Genomic DNA, 24,426 nt, shown 5'->3' with positions numbered 1-24,426 from the left:
CAATGACTGTAGGGCTGTTTTTGGGCTCTCTATACGGCTCATGGACAGTGTAACTTCATTACCATAGGAGAATTGTAGAATGCGTATGTGGTTGCAGTGTGTAATGATCTCTCACTGACAGGGAGCCAAAACGGCCACCAGAGGCTGAGGTTGATTGGGGTCTGTGGCTGCCAGTGGCCCGTGACCGCAGTGGGAATGAACAGCGAGCAAGGGCAACTGAGGCGCTGCATTAGGATACAATGGAGAATGAAAAGGCCCTCCTGGGTCCTCGTGTTACTACTGCTTACTGACTGCAACAATAGAGACTTCTGTCAGGAGGAAGGACGGAGAGATTCAGAGCGTACTGGCAAAGGAGGGAAGCAAGAATGTAAATGTAAGAGATGGGGAAGAGAGGACACCAAGGACAGATTTAAGTTGGAGTATTTTCTTCTAGTAAAATATATTAAAAATGGTCACATCTGATCAACAGCTCTTTAGTAGAGATCAAAGGAATCATGAAGACTTTTTTCAGTGGGGCAACATCTTTGATGATAAGTGGATTTTTGTGCTTTGAGCTAAATGTCAGCATGTTAGCATGCTAGCAAGTTAAGTATGTATAATGTTTACCAGGCTCATCATTTTAATTAAGCTTTTTAGCATGTTAACGTTTGCTAATTGTTGTTAGTTCGTTGTTGTTAGTCTTGTGGGTATTTGGTGATAGCCAAACTATTGGACTAATTACAATATTGACCTGATGATGGCGCTAGATGAAAAGTTATTTCAATTCATCCTGGAATGGACTTGAATGTCTGTACCAAATTTTATGACAATCCATCCAATAGTTGTTGAGACCTTTCACTTTAAAACACAAATGTCAACATCATTTTGGCACTTGAGGAAACATTAGGAGGTCACAAAAGTCAGTAGCATTCATCATCTGGGGATCATAAATGTCTACACAAAAATTACAAAATGGTAATCCATCCAATAGTTATTCAGGCTGGATTAAAGTTGTGGACGGACCGTTGTACCAACATGTAGCCATGCTGCTAGTGTGCCTAAAAAATGCAAAGGGGCTGCACTGGTGTGGACAAGCTGCTACAGATACTGGTGAGGAGTTGAAATACAATCCACAAAGTCTTATTTGAGTAATAGGTCCATTAGTTTGAAGGCTTATCAGACAACATAACACTGCACAGCAGCTTGTAATACAAGCAGACAAGATTTTAAAACTAATTTTATCCTTTGTTGTAATGATCACGAGGTAAACAGTAAAATAATGTGTTACAAATTTACAAAAATATAGTTGACTGGCCAGTGCAGTGCTTATTGGACAATATTGCATTGCATTGTAGCGGGATTTAAGCCAGGTTTAACCTTTTTGCAGAAGCCCTGTGCATCAAAACCCCCACTGTGTCAATGGGGTGGTCTCATTGAAATGAATGACGAGGATGTGTTTTTTTTCACGCGGTGCTAATGTCGGTCTGAAAACGTCCTTTAGTCACGCTGGCTATCTCTGCTAATGCTAAATATACAGTTCTTGTTCATATTTCAAACAAGCAACTGTTCCTGCTGCCAAAAAAATGTAAAATGCATGACTTCCAATGAGTCTGAGGAATTTTCCCAGAAAGACATAACAAGCCGTGGTTTGTTAGAACAGTAAAGCGTTATGAAATTGCCAATGGTTGAATTACTCTTGATGTGAGATAGAAAGTAAACATTTATTTATGTTAACATTTCACTGAATGTAACTTGGATACCAATCTTATCTAAAACAGGGCTCAGAATGACTCCCAGATATACTGTATATGCTGGCGCTTGACGTGTTGGACTGCACTCTGCTGAAGAATTTGTTGTAGGGCCTAGACTTTGCCCACACAGGTTGGAAGTCAGGACTATGAATGAAGCTAAAGAGTTTTAATAATAGGGTTAACACATACATGGTGATTCGACATGCAGGGAGGGACCCTACATCAATCCTGTCACTCCTCACAACGCTCCTGACCTGGTGACATCACTTCCCCTAAGGAGTGCATGGTATCAGGAGGTCCTGATAGGGGGGAGGGGGAGGTGTCAATCTGCCTGTCAATTTGGCAAGACAGGAGGGCAAATATGTCTCCTAAAACCTAACATAAACCCAGTGGTGTTTATACAGACACATACACACACAAATAAATGGAGCACAGGGGTTACGCAGTAAAATCCATTACTAAAGAGGAGAATTAGAGGAGGAGAAGTTTTGGTTTGACTAATGACTGACCCACTGGGTGTAGAGATCCCTGAAAACAAATGACACAGTTAGATAGAGCACAGAAAGACTAGGAAAGTGAAAAAAAAAGAAAAGTAAAAAGTGAAAGAGGAGGGAGAGAAAAGTGTAAGTCAGGGAGAAAAAGAGAAAGAGGTTGGGTGATAATTGAGGAAAAGAGGGAGACTGAGGACTGGAAACAGTTAGGAGATCTAAAAAAATCTTTTTATTTTGGTACTGTGCATTTATCATAATTTACAGGTGACGAGGTGCCGCAAAAATCTGACTGAAACTAGCAGTATGGATCTTTTTATCATGGCTTTACAGACAATCAATACAAAAGGGTATAGTACTTCAAAATCTATTTTATAAGAAGTATTTTTCCCCCCTGGAGCAGTTTTATAAACTTCATTCTTGTTTTCCATTTTTGTTGCTATAAAAATTCCTGTCTTCGGTTTTCTTAATAGTGTTCCTTGAACTGACTCCAAAACATCCGTGTGGAAATAATAATAACAGGAAAAGCAAAGAGCACAAAAGAAAGAACAGGGGGAAAGAGATAGCCGAGAGCGAAGCTACTTCTGTGATTTAGACAGCATGTAACCCTCTCTCTCTCCACACACACACACACACACTTTCCTGCATGATTTACGACAGCTTATTGCCTAGATCCCAGATCCCAATCTGAACACACAAAGGCAGACACTTAAAAAAGACAGGAGGACACATGTTTTGGCTGACTGGCTACTGACGGAGCTGAAGGAACAAGAATACACACGTTTAAACACAAGCACGGCTTCCTGACGAAAGTGGAATAATCCTTGATGAGAACGATTAAGAGTCACTAAAGGCTCTGTATTGTCGGGAAGGAAAACACTGAGTCCATAAATAATCCCTCTTTACACACTCTGCTGTAAAAAGGCGTATGTAGGACGCAGAAAACTAATAAAAAGGGCTTAAAGACTTGTTAAAGCATAAACAAAGGATCATTTTTACAAAGCTGTTAAACAGCTGTTGACAGTATCCTTCATTACGTCTTTGTCCAATTGAGCATTTTTCAGTTATGTTTTCAGGTATAAATCATTGGAAAATGTATCTCAAAGTTAAACTCTTGGTTACTGCAGCGATGAACTGATCCAATGACAGTAACCTTGTTGAATGCGATGCAGCTGCAAGATTTACTGATGACTTATTGATGACTACTTATGACTTATACACTGTTCCTCTGCTTTTGGTATCACTACAATAATTACTTTCCCTGTCCTCACATAAAACCCACATCTGACGTTCAGTGAATTCAGGCATGTCGCCTGATGTCTCTGAGGACTGTGGAAAAAATAAGCGGATATCACCTCATTAAGCCGAAGCACGCTGAAGAAATGTGGGCACAACAGAAAGGGAAGTCACAACATTTCATCAGAAAATGACTCCTGGTGCACACTGAAGATCACAGTCGCAGTTATATTAGTGACATTAATCCCTGGCTCAAAGGCTGTGTTCACTATTACACGTCTTAATGCTCAAATCTGATCACAACCGCGTTTTGTAAGTGACATGTATCCGGCTCTGGTGCGAATACCTAAACTGCCACACATGCATACAACAATAACGACAATAATGTGATTTGTGCGACAGTAAGATCATAAAAGGCGGATGGCATGGATGTGCTAGCGTTCGGTTACGATAAGTTCCTTCCGGTTTGTCTTGAATAGAAGCTTCTCCATGAATGTCAAACAAATTCGAAACTTCCTCGTCTCTCCGTTGACCTGTTGCTGTTGTTTTTCTCCTCCGTGTTTACTGTTACCAGGCTGTGAGGTGCCAACACTGAACGATGACGACAGGCGATATGTGCAGGAAAGTGAGATGTTTAACAAAAAACAAAAAAAAACATGAACTCCTATCTGAGTGTTCTGACAGCGCTTGGACAGCTAGAGATCAGATATGAATCAGATCTTGGACCACGTATGCAAGAGACTCAGATCTGATATGAAACAATCTGATTTGGCTTCTTTACACTGCAGTGGAAATTTACCGAACAACTGACCAATACAACATAAAAAGAATAGTTAAACTATGTATAATGTCTATTAAACACCTATGTAACTGAATTAATTGACTTATACACCGATTTTATGATCTATGACCTTTTTATACTGTAATCACATTGTTTTTTCTTGAGTAGATGTCTCTCCAGATCATGTTCTTTGTCTTGTTTAAGGAAAATTTGATGATCCTGAATCTAAGAAGTGATTGTTATAAAAAAAAGAGCAATGAGACTGACAAGGTGTGAAACTGATGTCACAGAGGAGTTGTGCAAAGGTCACACAAACACGGTATATAAGTTCCTGATTAAGCATTCATTCCTTGAAGTTTGCACTGATGTACTGCTTTCCATACCCATGTAATAAAGAAGTCTTTAAATCAGAAGCCTGGATTCAGACTTTTGTTTAATTAAAGATTTTCCATGAACCTATTTCAATGAAAAAAAAAGATCTCTGTCACTTTGAGGCAAAGAAATCAGATTCTGGCTACTTTAGCATGTAATGTGAATGTAGCCAAAGATAACTTGTGGTGCAACAAGTGAGACTTTTGTGAAAAAAATTACAGGGAGGACTCAAAACACACAAACCTGGATAGTTCTCAACAAATGGATAAAATTACATACAAGCCTGAAAACAGACATCTATATGCATATACACACGCATACTGTACACTCACAACCTTTCTGATAATCTTCCATTTTAAAGATAATTTACAGGCTCTCGAGCTCTTAAAAACAAACATGAATAAACAACACATTATTCAGCTGGTACAAAGGCCAAACACATACTCTCAGACCTATCACCCAGATTTTTCAATGTGGTCTAGATAAATATTTACGTGAGAAGAGGTTCGAGCTAAACCCAAAATGCCTCCTAGTCATATGCGTGCAATTTGATAAGCGTCAGGTCAAATAAATACAAAACTGATTGATAAAAGGAGCTCAGCTGAAAAAAAAGGGTAAAAGGGTAACCTTTATCAACACTCCCTACATCAAACTGCATTGATCCAGTTAAGTTCTACAAATTACCAAACATCCTCTGGCTCAGGCTTGCAGGATACATGACCAAACTGCAAACAAAAGCCTCTATTTATACCTTGAAATACTTGAAGCGGGCTGTGTCTCCCTCTGTTTCTCTCATACACTTCACCAGCACCACCGAGGGCAAAGAAAGAACACTCTCTGTGCATACTTGTCTGCATGTATGTGTTTTTTTTTCTGTTCGGGACTGTGTGTGTGTGTGTGTGTATGTGTGTGTTCATGGGAGGTTTAGGGCAGAGTTCAGGGAAACCCCACATACCCCATCTAGGCCTTGTAACCCTTAGGGAGAAACTATGATTCACACAGACACACACACACACGCACACACTTTTTGTTGAACCACAGACTTTACCAGACCTGACCTTGACCAGACCTGCCAACAGGATCACCAACAGACAGACACAGGGGATTCTGGGAAACAGGAAACAGGAGGTGGGCCCTGTCCAAGTTGAGTGTGAAAGCCTCGTTCATAATGAGTTGTGTATGAACCTCTTGATCTAAAGAGTGTAAAGAGAGACTTATACCTTACCTAACACCTGATAATGTAATAATTGTTTTAATGGCTGATTATGGTTCCCCACATGTGTGTGTGTGTGTTCACATGTGCCTGCCTGTATGTGTGTGAAGCCCCCTGATCTGGGCAGCATTTAGCAGAGAGGCATCCAGGCTTGTGGAGGGAGGGGGGGGGGGGGGCTGTGGTGGGATCTCTGGTTTCAAATAGTGGTGGTGCCCAGGGACCAGGTCATGTCAAAGGCCCTGTCCCTGATGAGTCATATTAGGGCCCTGATCCCCAATCAATCAGCACTGCGCTAAAAAGAATCCACAACAAGACGGCAATTAAGCCCCGCCGAGGGCTTAACTAAACACGTGCAAGAGATAGGGTTTGTAAGAGTAACTGCGTGTGCAGTTCTTAGACTCTGTGTTTTATGTAGGACTGCAAGCATGCACATTTGTGTGACTGCGTGTGTGGGTGAAAGTCTTGTGAAACAGAAAAAAAAAAAAAAAAAAGCCCCAGTCTACTCCGGACGTGAAAAGTAGAGGACAGAGGTGAAAAAAGTCTCAGTAGACTGTCTTTGTTTTTCCTTATGTATCACGAACTATATACACATAGTGGTGGCATACATACACATCCAATCATTGAAACCCTGTCCAAAAATAAATGCAAACACAGACAGAATTCCCTCTCCCTATTTTTTTTTTTTTTTTTACCTTTTCCCACACAGGTTTAATCCATTTTCCATGTTTGGCAGTTAACAGCACTACGAAGCTATAATGGGGATACTGCAGCGGCTGTTAAACTAAGCTGAAAAAACTCTACTGGTACAAAGCCTGATGAGTTCCAAAGAGAGAGACATATTTTTTTAACAGTATCCCAAATTGAAATAAGTTTAGCAGAACCCTTGTGTTAGTCTGATGTAGAGTGTTGAAGTGGATCAGTATGTGGCAGAGGAGTAGTGCATCCAAAAACTGAGTGGGCCTGTCAACCCCTCAGTCTGAATGGGTGCAATGCTTGTGGTATGGAGCAAATCATCATCAATCCTGGCCAGTATCGGAGAACCACAGCAGTGTTGACACTGGCACCGAGGTGAGGAGAAGTGAAACCAAAATCCACAGTTTCTCAACAGAACATGGGCTAGTTCACAGTCTGAGCTAAGAGCCTATTGTGACCAAAAACAGCATGTGTTGTATGCTGAGGGCAGCCGAGTGGTGGAATGAGATGGAAGAGTGTTTTTTAACCAGTGGGCTTGGGTTCAAACCTGCATATCTCTCTGGCTCCACTGTCCTTAAGCAGGACATTCAGAGCCATATCAAGTTTTGTGCTTCATTTCAGATTCTGCACCTACAATAGGGAGGCACATTTAAGACACCATCTAAAGTGATGTTAGTACACACATGCACCTCTTGCATTCAAAGAAGGATCATGGGAATATTAGGAAGAGATGTAGTAAGTGTCCTGCAACTTGCAAGGGTGGGTTTGGTGTGGAAATTTCTCATTCCTTAAATAAATGTGTGCAGATACATTAAGAAGGCTGTGGTGCGGAAAATAAAATTAACCTGTATTTTATAGAAAGCAAAGGAGCTGCACTGTATGAAAAACAGTCAATACATGAAAACAATTTTTTGACAATAGTTGTAGAATCAAAGAGCAGACAGGGAGCTGTGCACATGTGCTGATTAAACTTGAACGTGACGCTCACTGTGCAGCTAACTCACGATGGCAACTGCACTATATTTATAAGACATTTATCTTGTGGTGACACCAGTGTTAGTCTGTTTGCCTGTCGGTCTATATCTTTTCAATATCTGAGAGAGACAATGCCAGATATAGCTGATAGCAAAATATCTTTAAGAGATGTTCTAAATATTGTTCTGAGTTAAAACCTCAATTGCAGTTTTAGTAAATGTTTGGACATGTTGTTAAATCATTAATGACGGCTTTGGAAGCTGATCTTTGCCAGACAAAACCCCTAAACGGCTCCTTTTTTTTTTATCCTCCTACAAACGTGGAACCTTGCAGGCAGCACGGCACAGTGATTGTATAACTACCTGCCATCTTAATAAATCAGATGCTAATTACACAGACGTTGTAAGTACAAACCTTTCACAACAGCTGTAGATGTTGAAGAAAAACATAAATTTCAGGATATCAATCAAACTATTATGAGTACAGTACACACATATTTTAGCACCTAATACCTGTGAGCAAGCCTGAGCAAAGCTTCGAGATCAACTTTGTGTGACATCTTCAAGTCATTACACATTTTGGAAACTACTTCCTTAAACTAATTTGTCAATCAACTCATGCACCGCTGTGGGTAAGACACACACACACACACACACACGCTACAGTCCTGTCTACACAAAGTCAAATTACTCCCTCCTTTTAACTCTTTGATGCTTCGACTAGATTGCCAGCGGGCTGATGGCAGTGAACGCCTCGCAGTCCTTGTCACGTCAGCTCCAAGGACAATTTAATCCAGTGTTGACGGCTGGCTAATTACGGAGCCATTTGCCGTGTGTTGTTTAGTTTCTAGCTTCACACCACACACACACACACAGATATACAGTATATATAGATACATACAAGTTGCGGGCAAGGTTTTACAGTATAAACACACATGCAAGGTAACAGTTAAACAAACCTGATTAGAGTAATTACACTGAGTCGTCAAATTACACCTAAACAACTTCTCAACTGGGAAATTAATTACAAAATTATAGGTGCCTAAATGTAAATAAAGGTCTTACTGTATTACATAGTTATTTGAAGACTTTGATCAAATACATATACACACATAAATCTAATCATTAACAAACCAGCGCTTTTCAATTGTTCTATTTATTGACAAAAGTGGCTTTAATTTGAGAGTAAAATATTCGTCAAATAAGGTCTTTCGGTGTTTGAAGTTGAGTAATGAGGAGGCGAATGCTGTCGGCCATCAATTCTTTTAAAAGGGAAATGAGTTGAAGCAAATGACAGGAAGATTGAAAATAAGCAAGGAGCAGAAAGGTTAGAGCAGAGACAAAAAAGAAGCCAGTAAAAACAGGGCTGAGAGAATCTGTTCTTTGTTAAAACTGTCTCCTTTATTCTCAAGTGCAGAGTGGACAGAGGAGAAAGCAGAGAGGCGCAGTGGAGGGAAAAGGGAAAGAAAAAAAAAAAAAAAAACGCAGCTATTTTTGTAATTTCTTTTTTTTTTTTTTTTTTTTTTTTTTTTGCCAGCGCTGAGAGAAAAGTGGTGAGGAAAGTTTTGAGAAATTTAAACGGCCTTGACAGCCACGGTGTAGTGGTATTAATCTTTTCAAACAGGGAGAAAACCCCTCTATTGTAAACACAGACAGAGACTCTGGGATCCGTCCGTTTATCGCTGCTGTCAGATTCAAAACTTTTATATCCAGTAGGTCAAAATTTTAAGGAATAGAAAAGCAAACTGTACACCATGTGTTGTTAGATTCTGATAAATTTCTGTCTTTGTTTTGGAACAGTTTTATTGGTTTTCTGTGATTAATTCAATTGGATCTAACAATGAAAGAAAAAAAAAAAAAACTAATGAAAGAACTGAAGAACTTATAAAAGAAATTTACAGTTCAGTTTCTGCCTGCCTGTTTCACATGTGTCTGATGCAACTGTATTTAATCTAACTGATTAATTCGCTTGCAAAAAATGACTAAGAAAAAAGAAAACAGACCGAAAGGAAAGAGAGATAAAAAAGAAGAGGGAAGTGTGTAATTGCGTCTGACATGGACAGTTTTAGGCCTGCTCTGTCAGAGTGTGGGCAGTTTGCACGTAGGCCTCAGTTAGGAGTTATTAACTGCCTCTGATCTGAGCTTACAGCTAAACCTCCTGTCGGCTCACACGGCTAATCACACCTGAACGCCGCCAACCCTGCAAAACCCAGGAATCAAAGAACAACATGCAACCCTGAGTGTTAATGGTACCATCCTCCTCCTACTCTGCTAACACTGTTTTTCTTTCACTCCCCTCACCCTCCCGCCGTCTCCATCATGTTCTTTTTTTCTGCGAGTGAAGGAAGTGTGGCAGGGTGCGGAGAGAGAAAGAGAGAGGGGGAGAAAGTTAGGGGGTCTAATTTTGGCAGGTGAGACTTTTTCCCCTCACCCTGTGTTTGTTCTGGCTCTATGAAAACATCTCCGAGGAGGAGAGAAGAGGGAAGGAGGAGGAAGATGGAGGGAGGAGAATAAAGAGAAAGAGCATGGGCGGGTGTAGAGTAGAAGCCCTCGTCTGTCTCTTAGTTTACGATAACTGCTGGCATATTGATGAACTTTGGACTGGACATTAACTGGACTCAGCTGTAGATGCAAGACTCTAGACTTGGACTTGAATCAGGCTTAAAGGGAAACTTCAGTATTTTTCAACCTGGACCCTATTTTCCCATCTTTTTGTGTCTACTTGACTAATGGGGACAACAATTTTTTAAATTAGTCCAGTTATCTGACGAGGCAATTGCACACTGTCAATGTGCATCCACTAAAAGTGCTTGTTTTTTTCCACTGACAGGCTTAGACACAAAGAGATGGGAAAATAGGGTCCAGGTTGAAAAATACTGAAGTTTCCCTTCAAGTCACAAAAATTAGAAGTTGAGAGTTGACTTTTGGGAAACATGATTTTTGGCTTTCTTGCTGAGAGTTAGATGAAAAGATCATTACCACTCTCATATCTATTTCTTGGCCAGGTGCAGTTAACTTCCTGAAGTCTTGTGGTCAGTGTGAGGTAGCAAAGCAACTAGCATAGACTTAAAGTAGTTCCTGGCCAAGAAACAGTACACCACATAACCCCCCATAAAACCACAGCGTGCCATTTTTACAATTTAGTTTTTGTATGGTTTAAACAAACAAGACCTTACTTGCTTTTGCGAGCTTTTGCAGTGGTTGTGAGCAGATTTTTTACTTTTGGAATGAGCCAGGCTAGCTGTTTCCCTGGTTTCAAGCCGTTATGCTAGGCTAAGTTAACCACCTGCTGGTTACGGTGTCATATTTAATGGACAAATATTGATCGACGAAAAGGCGAATAAGCTTATTTCACAAAGTGTCAAACTATTCTAGAGCTGCAACGATTAGCCAGTTAACTGATCTCAAGGCCAAATTACTCCACAACTATTTTTTAAAACATTTTTCAAGCAAAAAACCCAAAACATTTGATGGTTCTAGCTTCTCAAATGTGATGATTTGCTGGATTGACTATCTTAACATTTTAGGCTCTTAGCCAAAACAAGCAAATTGAAGACATTACTGTGACCTTGTTACTTATGAAAGCCAGTTGTTCACTACTTTCTATGATTTCATAAACAAAATAATTAATCAAGAAAATGATCGGTAATTTATCTGTAATGAAAATGATCATTAGTTGCAGTTTTTTCTTACGTCTTCATGTTTTGACCTGGTAAAATCCTGGAACAATAAAACATAACTAAGGCAGCCATGGACAGGCACATCATGACCACACAACTTACTTATTTAATCATGAGGCTGCTGCATTGAAAGAACTTGGTGTGTATTAATTTTTTAAAAAAAACACCATTAATACAGCTCATTTGCTTATGAAAACTTATCACTTGTCTTGGATTTGTCTTAAATGACTTGAGACTTGCCTTGGTTGAGCCCCAAAAATTTTTAAAACCAGCTCTGCAAGGAATACTTTCAAATCTAAAAATGACTTCACTAAAGGAAAAGTTCCTGCCTCAAACTTTCCACCATCTCTTCTCTCTTTCTCTCTCTATCTCAATCATCCTCCTGTCACCTCCTTCTTGTATTTCTGCTCTGCTGTAGTTTTATACTAAGGTCTTGGGTAGCGAAGCTGGACACGGGCTGTCTGGATTGTAGTTTAGACCTCTGGCCTGTCAGCTTTGAGTTTGCCTGTGGCTACTCTCAAAAACCCCAACCCTCGGGATACATAAGAACACACACATACTGTAATGTCCCACACACCACAGTGTATACTTAAGCCCGACGTGGAGGTGATGGAAATCAGAGCACAGAGCGAAGCAAAGACAACATGGAGGAAATGAAGTTCATGTTATGTTCAGGTTCAACAAGGTGGGTGGCAAGAATTTTTCCCCCCCAATTTGTGAGTAATATTTGTGGGTAATTTATCCCAAGAAAACGGAAGCCACTGTGCTCTCTGTAACCCTCTCTGCTGCATATGTAGAGGTTGGAGGAGAGAGAGAGAGAGAGAGAGAGAGAGGGAGACACAAAAAAATAGTGGAACGAAAATGAATAAATTTCACTTTAACTGACAAGCTTCTGTGCCAGATGTCTTTCCGAAAACGTTGAGTCAAGGAGGAGAAGTTTTGACGCTCAGACAGCTGCAGCATGAGGTAAGCGGACACAGTTCATCGCGTGTCATCATTAGGTGACCTTGTCTTCTTGACGCCTGCCACCCTACTTTACATCTAATAAGTTGCCCGTGACACTAATGATGAGCAGCAGTGACGATCAGCCCACCATCACCGCAGCTCCGCCGCTGTCAAAGGAGGCCCCTGTCCGTTTAAATGAATTCTGCAATGACTATAATGAGACTCAAGATCTCATGCTGTTCTTCGCTCCGCTGCAACACTTTCCTTTACAAGTTGGCTGGAAAAAAAATAAGGGGAACTTAATTTATTTGAACTTGCAAAGTAGAATTTAGCATCTGGCGTGTTGAAGCAAATGTGCCTTAACAAGTTTTAATCTTTCTAATGCTACATCTGGAGCAGCCCTGACGACCGGACAAGAAGCTTCTGTGGGATTGAGCTGGAACGTCGGCCGTTGAGTGCTTGCCTTGCACAAAAACCCACAAATATAATTCTTGCTGTACAAAAAGTCCCATCGTGGTGATTTCCATGGTACTAGGTCCAATTAAAGAAACTACAGCCTGACTGATACTGGATTCTTTGAGGCAGATACTGATATTTCAGTTTCTAAATCACTTAAAACATATCTTTGGCGTTCATGTACGGCAATTTCTTTCTACTTTTCAGACAACATACACATCGTTGTGATATATCTGTACTAAGTTGGTCGATATGTGCAATGCATATAATTTCTCTATGGGGAGGGCTCTAAAAGAAACATAATTCATTTATGGAAATACGTTATTTTATCACTAGTTGATCATTTCAAGCCTTTTATAAACCGCCATGGCCTCGAAATGTACCTCATGCATCAAGGCCATGAAGAAGAAAGGTTGTTTTCTTTTTAAATTCTTGAAAAAGGTACAAGAGGATCCAAAGTTTTCACTGGAAAAACACAAATCTACACAAAAGCTTACAGGTGTGCATGGACTTTAAGAAAGCACATACAGACTTAAAATATCCCGAAAGAGTAGCTATAAGCAGTGACGAAGTTATTACAATTATCAGTTTTCTTTTTATTAGATTGTTGCAATATCTTCCCTCTTATATGAGTAATTGGTTTACACAGATCAAGGCAATGTCATCATGTTAATCTCTTCTTTCAACATGTTCAGTAACTTTGCCAAAATCACATCCTCCTATTTTTTTTTAATCTTCATTCACTTCGCAGTTTAGTTTATTTCCAATATCTTCACTTTGCTGGCTCTGATGCCACATTCGCTTTCAATTCTATTGATAACTCCCGAGAGAAAACTGCATCGTGAGCCAACTGTCTCATCTAAGAAACAAGCTGTAATTTAGTCGTTCAGGAAAAATTAAAAACATGTAAACAAAGGAGTGGTAGAAACAGATGTTTGAGAAAGAGCATGCGTACATGTTCAAATGTGTGTGACTGTGCACGTATTTGTCTGTGTGTGAGTGGATTTAGTAAGTGTCTGATACCCACTTTGTGCCAGCAGTTTTGATTCACAGAACGCTGCATGGAACATGGCAGTGAGCCTTCCCATAATGTCATTGGGGAAAATCATCCAGCTTAGCTCCTTTGATCCTGCGAGAATCAAATGAGCTGAGAAAGTTCATAGAGTTTTATCCCATAACGCTGGGGAGACATCTAAACAAAGCAAAGGAAGCTAGCCAGACTCAGACACAATTTTTGATTTGGGCAGCAGCGTTACGATCGCCAAAGAACATGAAAATGTTTTAGTGGAGTGTATTTCTTGATTCTTTCTGAAAATATTTTGTATCGTTTGGTTTTATTTGCTACTCTCAAGGCCCCCCTTACATTCATATACATGTTCATGTTACGAGATCAGAACTGCGGTTGGATTTGCTGTACATTCAAACAGCTGGCAGCTAATTGGGTAACTATAAAATGTTACATAACAAAAACCGCACAGACAGATGTGGGTAATTTTTCTACACTGCTTGTTTCAGGCAGCAATATTTTTAAGGAGACTTCAGTTAATCAACTAAACTCACCAGTAGACACAAGACATTCACTCTTAATTATGATAATGTAATTATAGCCCTGAAATCTGATGAATGCATCACTATTACCCTTAAATGAAATTAATAGCACATGTTTTGAATTTGTTCACATTTTAAGTCACGTCCTGTTTTCTGTTGTGTGTCTAATAGGCGCTTTATGTCAACATCTGCTTTAAGCCCCAATTTGTGATTAGTGCATAAAGTTGTTACTGCCCAACAGTCTACATTCCAACTGTGGTCCGCAGCAACAGTGTTCATACACAGAATATTCAAATGTGAACCATGTGAGCTGTGATGGTTGGGCAGTGACAGCGGTGTACTAGATCAAACCAGCAGAGATTTAAAGGCTCATATTAAATATTCATTTAGCCACACTGAGACCTGCACCAATAAAAATGGAAAATTACAGACCCGCCCTTCATATTCTGTGAGTAATTACTCAATGAATATGCTGTATAGTACTTTTTAGGCTGGCTCTAACTACGCTAGCAGACAGTAAACTACTATAAGAAGTATAAACAGGCCTCAAACGATTATCAGTACAGATAGAAAATCATGATTACTTTGTTTATTCTCTCTCGCTCTCTCTCGCTCTGTCTCTCTGTGATCCGGGGCCTCGTTTCACCAAATTTTCAACATACAAGCTGTGATTTGCAGCTGGAGATCCTTTCCTCTTGTCTTATTTTAACACATTCGACTTACGCATCAACAAGGCAAGATCCTTGTAGGATCTGGAATCGACATGTAAACAGCGCTCACAAAATTGGCACAGTAAGTACAGCACTGATAGACTGTAAGAGGAAAGAAAACTAGTTATAGGATAAGAAACTTACGTTGGCCTTCCTGCAAGAGGTGTAGGGAGTGGATCTGGAAGAGAAGACAAGGGGATTTTTTTAATACAGGATAAACAATATTGTTCCCAGATTTTTCTCTCCGCAAGCTGCCAGCTATAAGCAAGAATCAGCAGTGTTGCTAAGAGGAGCCAGATCTCTGGTAGGAAATGATGAATAAGAAAAGACTGTAATTCTTTGTCACACAAAGTGCGTCAAACACTTGTCATAAAGCCAGTTCATTGTGACATCTGCATGCCAGTAAGTCTTTAAAAGGCTTGGCTTGTCTTAGATTGTGTAGATGCTACTGTCACACAACTCTTCTTACCGAATTTGACGAACAGCACACCTGTCGTGGACACTGTACCCTGGGTGTTGGTGGCTACACACTGGAAATAGCCCGTGTCGGTGGTGTCCAGGTTGCGGATGCGGAGGCGTGATCCAAACGGCGTGGACCTGTAGGAGACCCGTCGTGGCTCCTGTACCACAGGGGCGTCATTCTTCAGCCAGCGCACGGTGGGCTGAGGGTTGCCAGACACGCGGCAGAGGAGCTCAGCTGTTTGGCCCAGAGAGGTGGTGATGTTGTTCATAGGAGCATCAAGACGGATAAAGAAGGACCCTGGGAGACAGAGCAGTGTAGAACAGATGACAGGAATAAATAGGAGGTGGGGGTAGGAGGTAAAGAGAGCAGGGGAGGATGGAGAGAGAGTCAGGAAAAGGAGTGAAAAGAAGAGGAGTAGTAAGAAAAAGCATCAGGAGTGAGAGGAAGACAAAATGAGAAGGAAGAGATTTTATTACACAAGGAAAAGAACTAAGACATAAATCAAACAACACTTACTGTAAAATATCAATGCCAGACATTTTTAAAAAAAACATGCTGCTGTACAAGAAAATAGTGGTAAAACAACTCAATGTTTTCAGACACACATATTCAAAGTCTTGGTTTTGCAAGTTATTTTGTGGTTGCCACTGTGGTGACACCTAATTTCACTTTTCATCAGGGCTGTAGGATGCCAGAGGGTTTTCCCCTGGCTTGTGTAGGAGCTTATGAGGCAACATCACCTGCTTGATGAGTAAAGACTTTTGACTTTGAAGAAGAAAAAAAAATCTCGAGGAGAAAACAAGGCAATCAGAACCCACTGTGTGATGCCCCGCTGTGACGCTGATGAGTTCAGAAGGTGTTGGAAAAAAAAACAGCACAACATTTTTACATGGTTATCTCAAGGGCAACATTTTTCCTCGAGGTAGTTAGAAGAAAACAATCTGGAGGGCCACCTAAGAGTTTAATGTGCAGGAAAAACATTGGTGTTTATGTCATGAAAAACCTCTGGAAAGTTCCCTCAACCCCAAAACCCATCTTAGGTATGCAGAAATGCTTCTGGTCACACAAACTGGCCAAAACAAACAAAGGAGGAAAAGTACATACAGGGGAATCTCAAATACTAGTCAGACAAACTTCAGTGTGTGTGAATAGAGAGGCTGATGAGTAAATATAGAGGAACACACTTATATATTCAAGCGCACCCACACTGAAACATTTACTATGCCATGCAAATTCATTAGTTAAGGCATCTCTGCGCTGGACTTTTAATATGACCGAACTCTCCGACATGTTATTTTACATTTCTCATAAAATGTCTATATTTTGAGAAATCTGTTTGTCTGATGAAATCACATGGAAAGGTTAGGAACAGAGAGTTGATTGAACTCATAACTTATTCAAAAACATCTCACAGTAGCCAAGTCTTTTTTCCCATCAAGGGTTTTCCCTACAAGGACATTGCTGTCTTCTACAGAGCTGCTATCTGTCTTACTCGCTCTCCTCTGTTGTTCATTACAGTGTAAATACAGTTTAAGGTTTTATGTGTTATGCAATACTGGGAATGTGACTTGCAGATTCTAACCAATAGTTTTATTGTTCCCTGAAGTTTCTGAATTTTGACATTGTGTCTCTTAAACGTTTTGATGCTCTTTGCCATTACATACTGTAGTCATTTTAAAACCATTTGCAGTAAAGTTAAAAAATTGCATGTCAGCAGGATAAAATGTCCAATAATCAAAATACAAGTATTAGTATTTACTATAATAATTCTGTTAGGAACAACAAGTAACTTTCAGTCAATTAAAATCAATTAATCTTCAATTTTTTGTTGAAAGGTTAATTCTGCATCATTCCTATAATAATAATAATAATTGGTATGAATCTGTCTTTTCAAGTGAGTTTTTCTCCCCTGAATTAAGTCTGTCAGGTAGCTGAAAATGCAAATGCTGTCCGAGAAGCCGGATTAAGGGAAAAGAAAGGCCTTAAAACATTTATCTATTTGTGAGGAAGCTGATTTGTTGAGGTCAAAGTTTGATTTAGTTTGAACTGTTCTCCTAACAATGTCTCTAAATGAGATAATATAAAAGAGCAAGTGATAATCGCATTTTCCTATTGATTGGTTACTGATCGTCAAGAAGGCGGGTCAGAGTTAAGAGTTAACTCCAATGCAAGAAAGATGGTGTGCTGCAGAATACCGAGTAACTCCTTTGTTGAGACCTAGATGGATAACGAATAATAACGCTGAGCTGTGAGCAGTCAGTGCACAGGTGGGGCATAAGAGAACACCGCCATCCAACTTGACTGACGCAACAGCGCAGGGAACAAGTCAGACTCACCGGAGCTCAGGTAAGGCTCACATCCTATCTTTGATGTCTGCAACTGTTGGCGCTCATTATTTTTCAAACAAACCATTCTCTGAGTTCTACCTGCGCCATGACACAAGATCATATGTGTATACCACTGATGTGTCATTTTATAATTGTTCTTAACCTTAGAGCTGTTGCAACAAACAGCTATCTTACTCACTATTCTTACTTGGTTATTCTCGGTCACCAGGTCGTTTGACTCCTAACATATTGTCATGAGGTGCGCAAAGTGTTTGTGAAACAGAAAAGACGGCACATTTGTCTTGGCATATAGCCTTGGTGTGTGTGATTGTTGGACTGTCAAACACACTCTCACACTGCTCTCCCCTGAAACCCCAGGTTTAACACAGCGATGTGGTACTAACAAGTGTGTGACAATATGAGGAGACTCCCACCACCGCCATTCTTCCCTCACCCACTTTTTATCTGTCCTCCTTTCTCTCCACACATAACTGTCTCCCTTATTTGTACAGTCCTGATTTTTTTTTTCCATGTTACAGCACTGGAGACAAGAAAACCTCCGGCGAGTCAATGTTCAAATTATCAATAAAAATGATATCAGCGTTTTGGCGAAATCACTACATTGCTACCAATAACAATGAGATGGTTTACTGCTGCAGAAAAATGGACCATCCCTTTCCACTTTCCCATCTCTCCCCTATTTATTTTCTCCTCCACTCCCTTGCACATGTGTATGCCATAAAAATGATATCTCACTTAGGTGTGTGTTGGGGGAGATGCTCTTGCATTACATCATATGGACACCATGCGTAAATAAACACAATTTATTATTGTGTGACTGCCCTTTCGCAAAGCTTGGATACCAAGAAACTTCCAATGTTTGGTTTTGTTGTGTTGGGTTTATTTTTCTCCAGACAGCAAGACACACAAACACTTAAATCATCCTTACTGGTCAGACACAGACTCCTGTGTTTTCTCTTTGCTTTAATGAGCCTTGTAAATGGATTTTCAAGGGAAAATTTGATAATAAAACGTAATAGGTGGTGTAATGGGTTGTACATAATTGACAGCCAGGTAAAAATCTGATATGATCATAAATTAAGAAGCATAAAATATAACGTGTGTGAGTGTGAGAGAGAGACTGAATTAAGCAAAATATTGACTGCAGTTCATTTGTGTCACTTGTTTCATTTCATAAGTTGTTTACTCTGCTACTTTGTGTTTTGCTTTATGTTTCAATTTAATCTGTCCAGTCTGATTATGTTACCATTTGTAACCACTTTAAATGTCATGAGACAACTGTAGGAGTACTGACTTGGAGGACATGACTATGTTCCTTAAGGTAGGATGCATTAGCCCTTTCACCAACGTTGCCCAGCAAAAATGTCTCATTAAAATTTACTCTGCTGTGTTGTTTACATTGAATTTTTCACATTGGTCGACTCCAACGAAAATATCATCATCTCCAAAAGGTAAAAATGTTCCATGACTTTAAGTCATAAACATGCTACTAGGCTTTAATTACCAAGTGGCAACTACCATGGCTTGAGGCTGAAGTCACTGTGGAAGTACCTTTAACTGCAAAGCCACTGACGGCTGCTAAATTCTGGCTCCAAAAAATCCCTGGCTCTAAATGACTGCCATTCAAAAAGTGTCAACTTCTCTCAAGAAATACTAAGTCAATTTTTTTCAAGAAGTCCTTATGGTATCAACCGCTAAATTTGGTCTCTCTAATAAGTGTGCTGGCAGACATTTAAGAAATGATTGCTCCATTAATAAGATGTATAGTAGCTTCAATGTTTGTTGTGTGGACATTGATTGACAGTTGGCTCACCTGCTGCTCTCCCAGGCTGCAGGACTTGTGTCGACTATTGTTGCAACATTTCGGGGAGTTTAATGTTACTTGATTATGATAACTGCCCTGTTAGCACAATTTAGCTAAAGTAGCTAACATTAGCCCAAGTGTGCACAGTAGGCGACTCTTCCCACCTTAATCTGACTATTGAATCTGACTTTATTATCTGAAAAGCGTTTTATATATTAAATGGGAACAGACCCGCTCTTAATAGACTTGTGTGTTTTGCCAAAGGCAAGAAGGTCACAAAAACCGAGTCATTTTATCGCTCATCTCATCTCATTAGTTGAGTTGATGGAAAAGAAAATGGTTTTTGGATCTGTGTGCCTGCTCACTTCATTAGCTGTTATAATAACTGACAATAAAGCAGCGGGGAGCAGAAGGAAGGAACGAGGAGACAAGAGGGGTCGATGTGAAGATAGGTGAAGAGGAGAAAGATGTTCTTCCAGTGTCTGTGTAACAAAGCCACTCTGTGTAATTGTCTCGTGGTGAGTGTTGTGGTATTTGGCACCAGGAGCTCTGTGAAACTCAAACCCTTGTTGCGGACTGTCCCTTTAATGTGGCAGGCGGCTAAATGGTACCCTGTCATCAGCCTGCATATTCTCACAGTGGCTTTGTACAATCAAACACTCACACGCAGGCACACATATGTAAACACACGCACACCCACACGACCGCAACACACACAAACAATTCATGTTTCAAAGTAGACTAAATCACACAATACATTTTCATTTAACCAGCAACATTGTATTTTATATGTGAGTCATCATTCAATAACACACACAAGACTGACGCTATGCTTCGCAAGCTGCTCTCAGCAAGACACAGACCCAGAAACCTGAGTGGCTGCACAGCTAACTAAACAGACTCAGTAGATACACTGAGGAGTCTGCACTGCCAGCTATGGCTAAAGGTGAATTTCATTAAAGTTGGGTCACTCTCCAACAGAGAAAGGGAGAAAAGGAAGGGGAGAAAAAATGAATAAAATGAAACAAAGAAAAAGAAAGGAAGACTGAGAGAAAGCCCCAGGGGAAAATGAGTTCAGTAAACTATCATCACCCCTGATTTCAGCCCAGTAATGAGCCTCTTTCAGCATGATAACTTCCTGCTACTGATGCATACTGATAGAGCCACGCTACCTGAATGCTGTCTGCTCGGTCAATCAAAACCATTCCCTGCCTGCAGACAAAACAAGTGGTGCAATCACAATTCATCCATCAGATAAGAAACAGATGTTAGTCATGGGGCTGAGCTCAAAATGACACACATACACACATACACACACAGATACACTGGGTTGAAAACATTGGGTGCGCGCATGCACATGTGCAGCGTTTTTTAGGTTTTCATATTTCATCTTGTTGTGGAAAAATAAATCTGTCTCTATGATTTGTTTGGAACTACTCCTCATTGTATTTATGACTTTTTAAACATCCTTGATTGGTCACCATAATCATTATCTTGACTAAACTGCTCAATCATGCCCAAAAACTACTGCCTTCCAATGTGCCTCTGTATTTAACAATGTCTGTTTTTCTGTACACAGAATTTGTTGTGGGATGGATGTTGTGGGAGAGTTGGACCCGCAAGAGATGAATTAAACAAACCAGACAAAATGAGAGAGCGAAAAAAAAGGTCTCTTGTTGAAGGTCTTCCAAGTTAGGGTATCTTCGTGGGGGATTAGGAGGATGTCTGCTCTCCAAAGCCCAGGGGAAACTGAGGAGAGGGGGTGAGATATGACTGATAATTCTGGGCAACAGTGTTGAGAAAATATCTAAAAAACTTTATGGATCTGACTCAGTTGTTCCTGCAGTGCTCTCAGAAGAGCAGCAGTTTTAAATGCTTCCTCAGTTGGGATATGTTGCTCTAAACCTGGGCAGCTTTGGGACACATGACCATCCTCGCCACAGTATGTAAACCCGGCAAGAATCCTTACTGATCAAGGAAAGGAAGTAGTAAGCTGTGCTTGATTAGCTGACATAAAAAGTCCATGTACGAACAGCCTTCAAGACATTTCCTTCCCTATATAGCATCCCACAGTCAATTCTCTTGGGGGTTTGATCCAGGTGCAATGCACGTTAAATGTGACTTGTTGACAGGTTTGATCTCTACAAGCCTGTCAAATGTATAAGTCATTGTTGGACTGTGCAGCTCCTGGAGATATTGAGCACATCTGTCCAGTGCAGAATCTTCTGTGAGGAGGAAGCTCTCTCATGCATGTACATGAACCAGCTCTGTAAAACCGATTGAGAGCGCTGATAGATTTGTTTCTAAAGTTTAACTCTTCATTTTCATGTGCATGATGGCTACCACAAGTATCTTGAGTCCCTTCAAAGCATTAGTTGCGTGCATCCTTTGAAATTATATCAGAATGCCAAGTAGGGTCAGCAGGAAACTCTGACCAAACAATGGCTGACAGTTTTAAAAAGCTTGTTGCCACTGCCACTTTTTCAGTTATGATCTTAACATTAACAGTATAATAACATCATCAAGTGTCACAGTTTTTAGTTACGTTCATGTGGTGCAAAATCTCAAGTTCTTAAGGAAGTTATTCGATAGTAGCTTGTTACCAGACAGTGGTTGTTTCCCTCGGTTGGAGAAACAGTCAATCAATCAGAGCTTTATAGGCGGGATTAAGAGTTGGGATGTCACCTTCCCAAAAGGCTAGTTAGCTACCTCGCATCATCCATCAAAAATAGCCACAGTAAAATGGCCACTTAAATTGACATCTTCGATTGATGTGAAAAACTGCTCTTCGCAACCGCTACCACAGCTTTCATGCCAGTGGAAAATTACACAGGCAGGATGGATATATTGCTCACTACTGATTAGTTAGAGCAAAACAAAACAAAAAATAAACCTTCTTCCCGAACATAATTTGTAAGAAGCACAAACATTATGTCAGGCTGAATGAATGAACTGGCAATTCAGTTTGATTATCAGGCTAATTCCTGTGTTGACCAGGGATTCTGCCCTGATTTGCCCCCTAGTGGATGTAAATTAAAAAGCAGACGAGTATGTGATCAATGTCTGCACACAGGCATTGATGAAAAGCAACTACAGTATATCATGACCCTAATGATGCTTTGTGTCCATATGTAAGTAAAATAAGCACCAACATTTCAATTGCAAAGTCACACGTTCTCTCAGAGGGCGTTTTGGGGCAAATGAAGGAAATTGCTATTTGAATATTGAAGTAATGTGTGTCTTATCTGATTCTGCTACCGCTGCTCAGTTACAATCTCTATCCTGAGATCTGCTCCAGCAGCACATCTGCAAACAACTCTGGGTGTCTGCTTCACCTGAACACACTTCATATTTCCTGTATATTCCTGTAAGTTTCCTGTATGGGATGGAAATGCCTGGCTGAGTGCGAGTGTGTGTGTGTAAACTCAGCACGTTGATGAATCAGGGGAGTTCCTGCATTAGTCAGCAGAAATATACTTTTATTGAATATACAGAGCAAAGTGTAAGAGGATGTACTGAACACACAACGTGAGGCTCCACTGCTAGCGTTTGCTTAAGAGAGAACTTAAAGTAGGTCAGTGGAAATTAGGGAAATGCAGTGCACCTGTGGCTCTATTTCCACATGTTGAGTAGATCAATGTGTAATTCGTTCCATCAATTATCCTCTACAGTGGCCTGGGCCGGGACAATGGGTGTTGCCTGGGTTGCTGAAGGTGACCATTCACAGAGGATGAGTAATTTTCAACACATCATCGAATGTAATTTCAGACATCACACCTGGGGTAACAGTTCAGCACACCATGTGTTATTTTCAGAGCGAACATGTAATCATGTACTGCCTGTAACAGATGTGTTTGCGTCTATAGTTTTCTAATTTAAAGATGGCTGTCGAGGATGTGTTATTATAAATTAGACCCTGCTTTCTGTGAGTGTGTTTAGTATGTGTGTGCATTTACCATCACTAGAGGTGTTCCATGAGGTGGCAGCTAGCACACTGGGGTCTTGGGGAAACTCAGACCCTGTAAACAGAGAAAATGGAGCAGTCCATTAGCATGTTTCTGAATTTTGAACCATACAAAAATACAAATATAAAAAGGGAACGAGGTTCTATAATTAGTTCCATTTCGCTGGGTGGATCATGAACCTCTCAATTAAAATTTATTGCAAAGTATTTAGAGTATGTGAGCTGTGAGTGTCACTACAAACAGCAACAACACACAAAACCGCTCTGTCAGACCTTCCGGACCAATGGGATCGCCCAAAATTTAAGATAACAACAACAGCAAAGACAGGACGAAAGGAGTCAAATAACAAGATAGACAACCGAATGGAGGCTAATTCTGTTTTAAATGTATTAAATCAATCGAACAAACAGGTCAAATCTACAATTTCAAATGTTGCTGCCACTTTTCTATGTAAAAGAAAATAACTGACATAAATACACAATGCTTAGATAGTTTTCCTGTCTTGAATGCTCACTGGTGATAGCACTGTACATTTGCTGGTGTAGATCAAAGCTTTAAATGTATAACAGGGAGCCTATCAGCGAGCCATGTGGACCTAATGCTGTGTTATTACCAGCTGACGACAGAACAGCCCTCTGCTTTTCATTACGGGAAGAGAAGAGACAGAAAATGGGCTTCAGTGTGCACCGCCACAGGTCACAAGGTGATTCTTGACAAATGAAAAAGCCTGTGCAGGACTTACAAGATGCAGGACTGACAAAGATGGAACCTGACACAGTTTTATCTTTAACTCATGCTCTGGGGTCAGCAGAACTGACAAACACTCAACACACATACATTATTACACGGTTACAATCAGCTTCAATGCTCAATTTAGCCTTGCCTTTCCAGACCTAATGTGTGTGTATCCTGGTGCAGGCTGGGATAGTTTAACTTGACGAATGAACAAATGGCTGCCTGCCAACTTCAGACATGCACCTTACATTCACAAACACATGCAAAAATGCAAGCATGTGTCCT

The 24,426-nt window shown here is 40.3% G+C and overlaps 1 protein-coding gene across 2 annotated transcripts in view; it reads right to left on the bottom strand.

The window, feature by feature from the left end:
* Positions 1-24,426, bottom strand: part of ror1 (receptor tyrosine kinase-like orphan receptor 1) — a 136,665-nt gene that overhangs the window by 21,225 nt on the left and 91,014 nt on the right. The window contains exons 2-4 of one of the 2 annotated variants that reach the window (XM_044362015.1): positions 23,398-23,460; positions 15,296-15,586; positions 14,971-15,004 (exon numbers count right to left, since the gene is read on the bottom strand). In XM_044362015.1, coding sequence (XP_044217950.1) covers positions 14,971-15,004; positions 15,296-15,586; positions 23,398-23,460 — 388 coding nt within the window. The remainder of the gene's footprint in view (positions 1-14,970; positions 15,005-15,295; positions 15,587-23,397; positions 23,461-24,426) is intronic. The other variant, XM_044362016.1, reaches the window with a different exon arrangement.

This window comes from Thunnus albacares, chromosome 9 (genome assembly GCF_914725855.1).
Source record: "Thunnus albacares chromosome 9, fThuAlb1.1, whole genome shotgun sequence".
NCBI classification, from domain to species: Eukaryota; Metazoa; Chordata; class Actinopteri; order Scombriformes; family Scombridae; genus Thunnus; species Thunnus albacares.
This window is presented reverse-complemented; position numbering and strand designations above follow the sequence as displayed.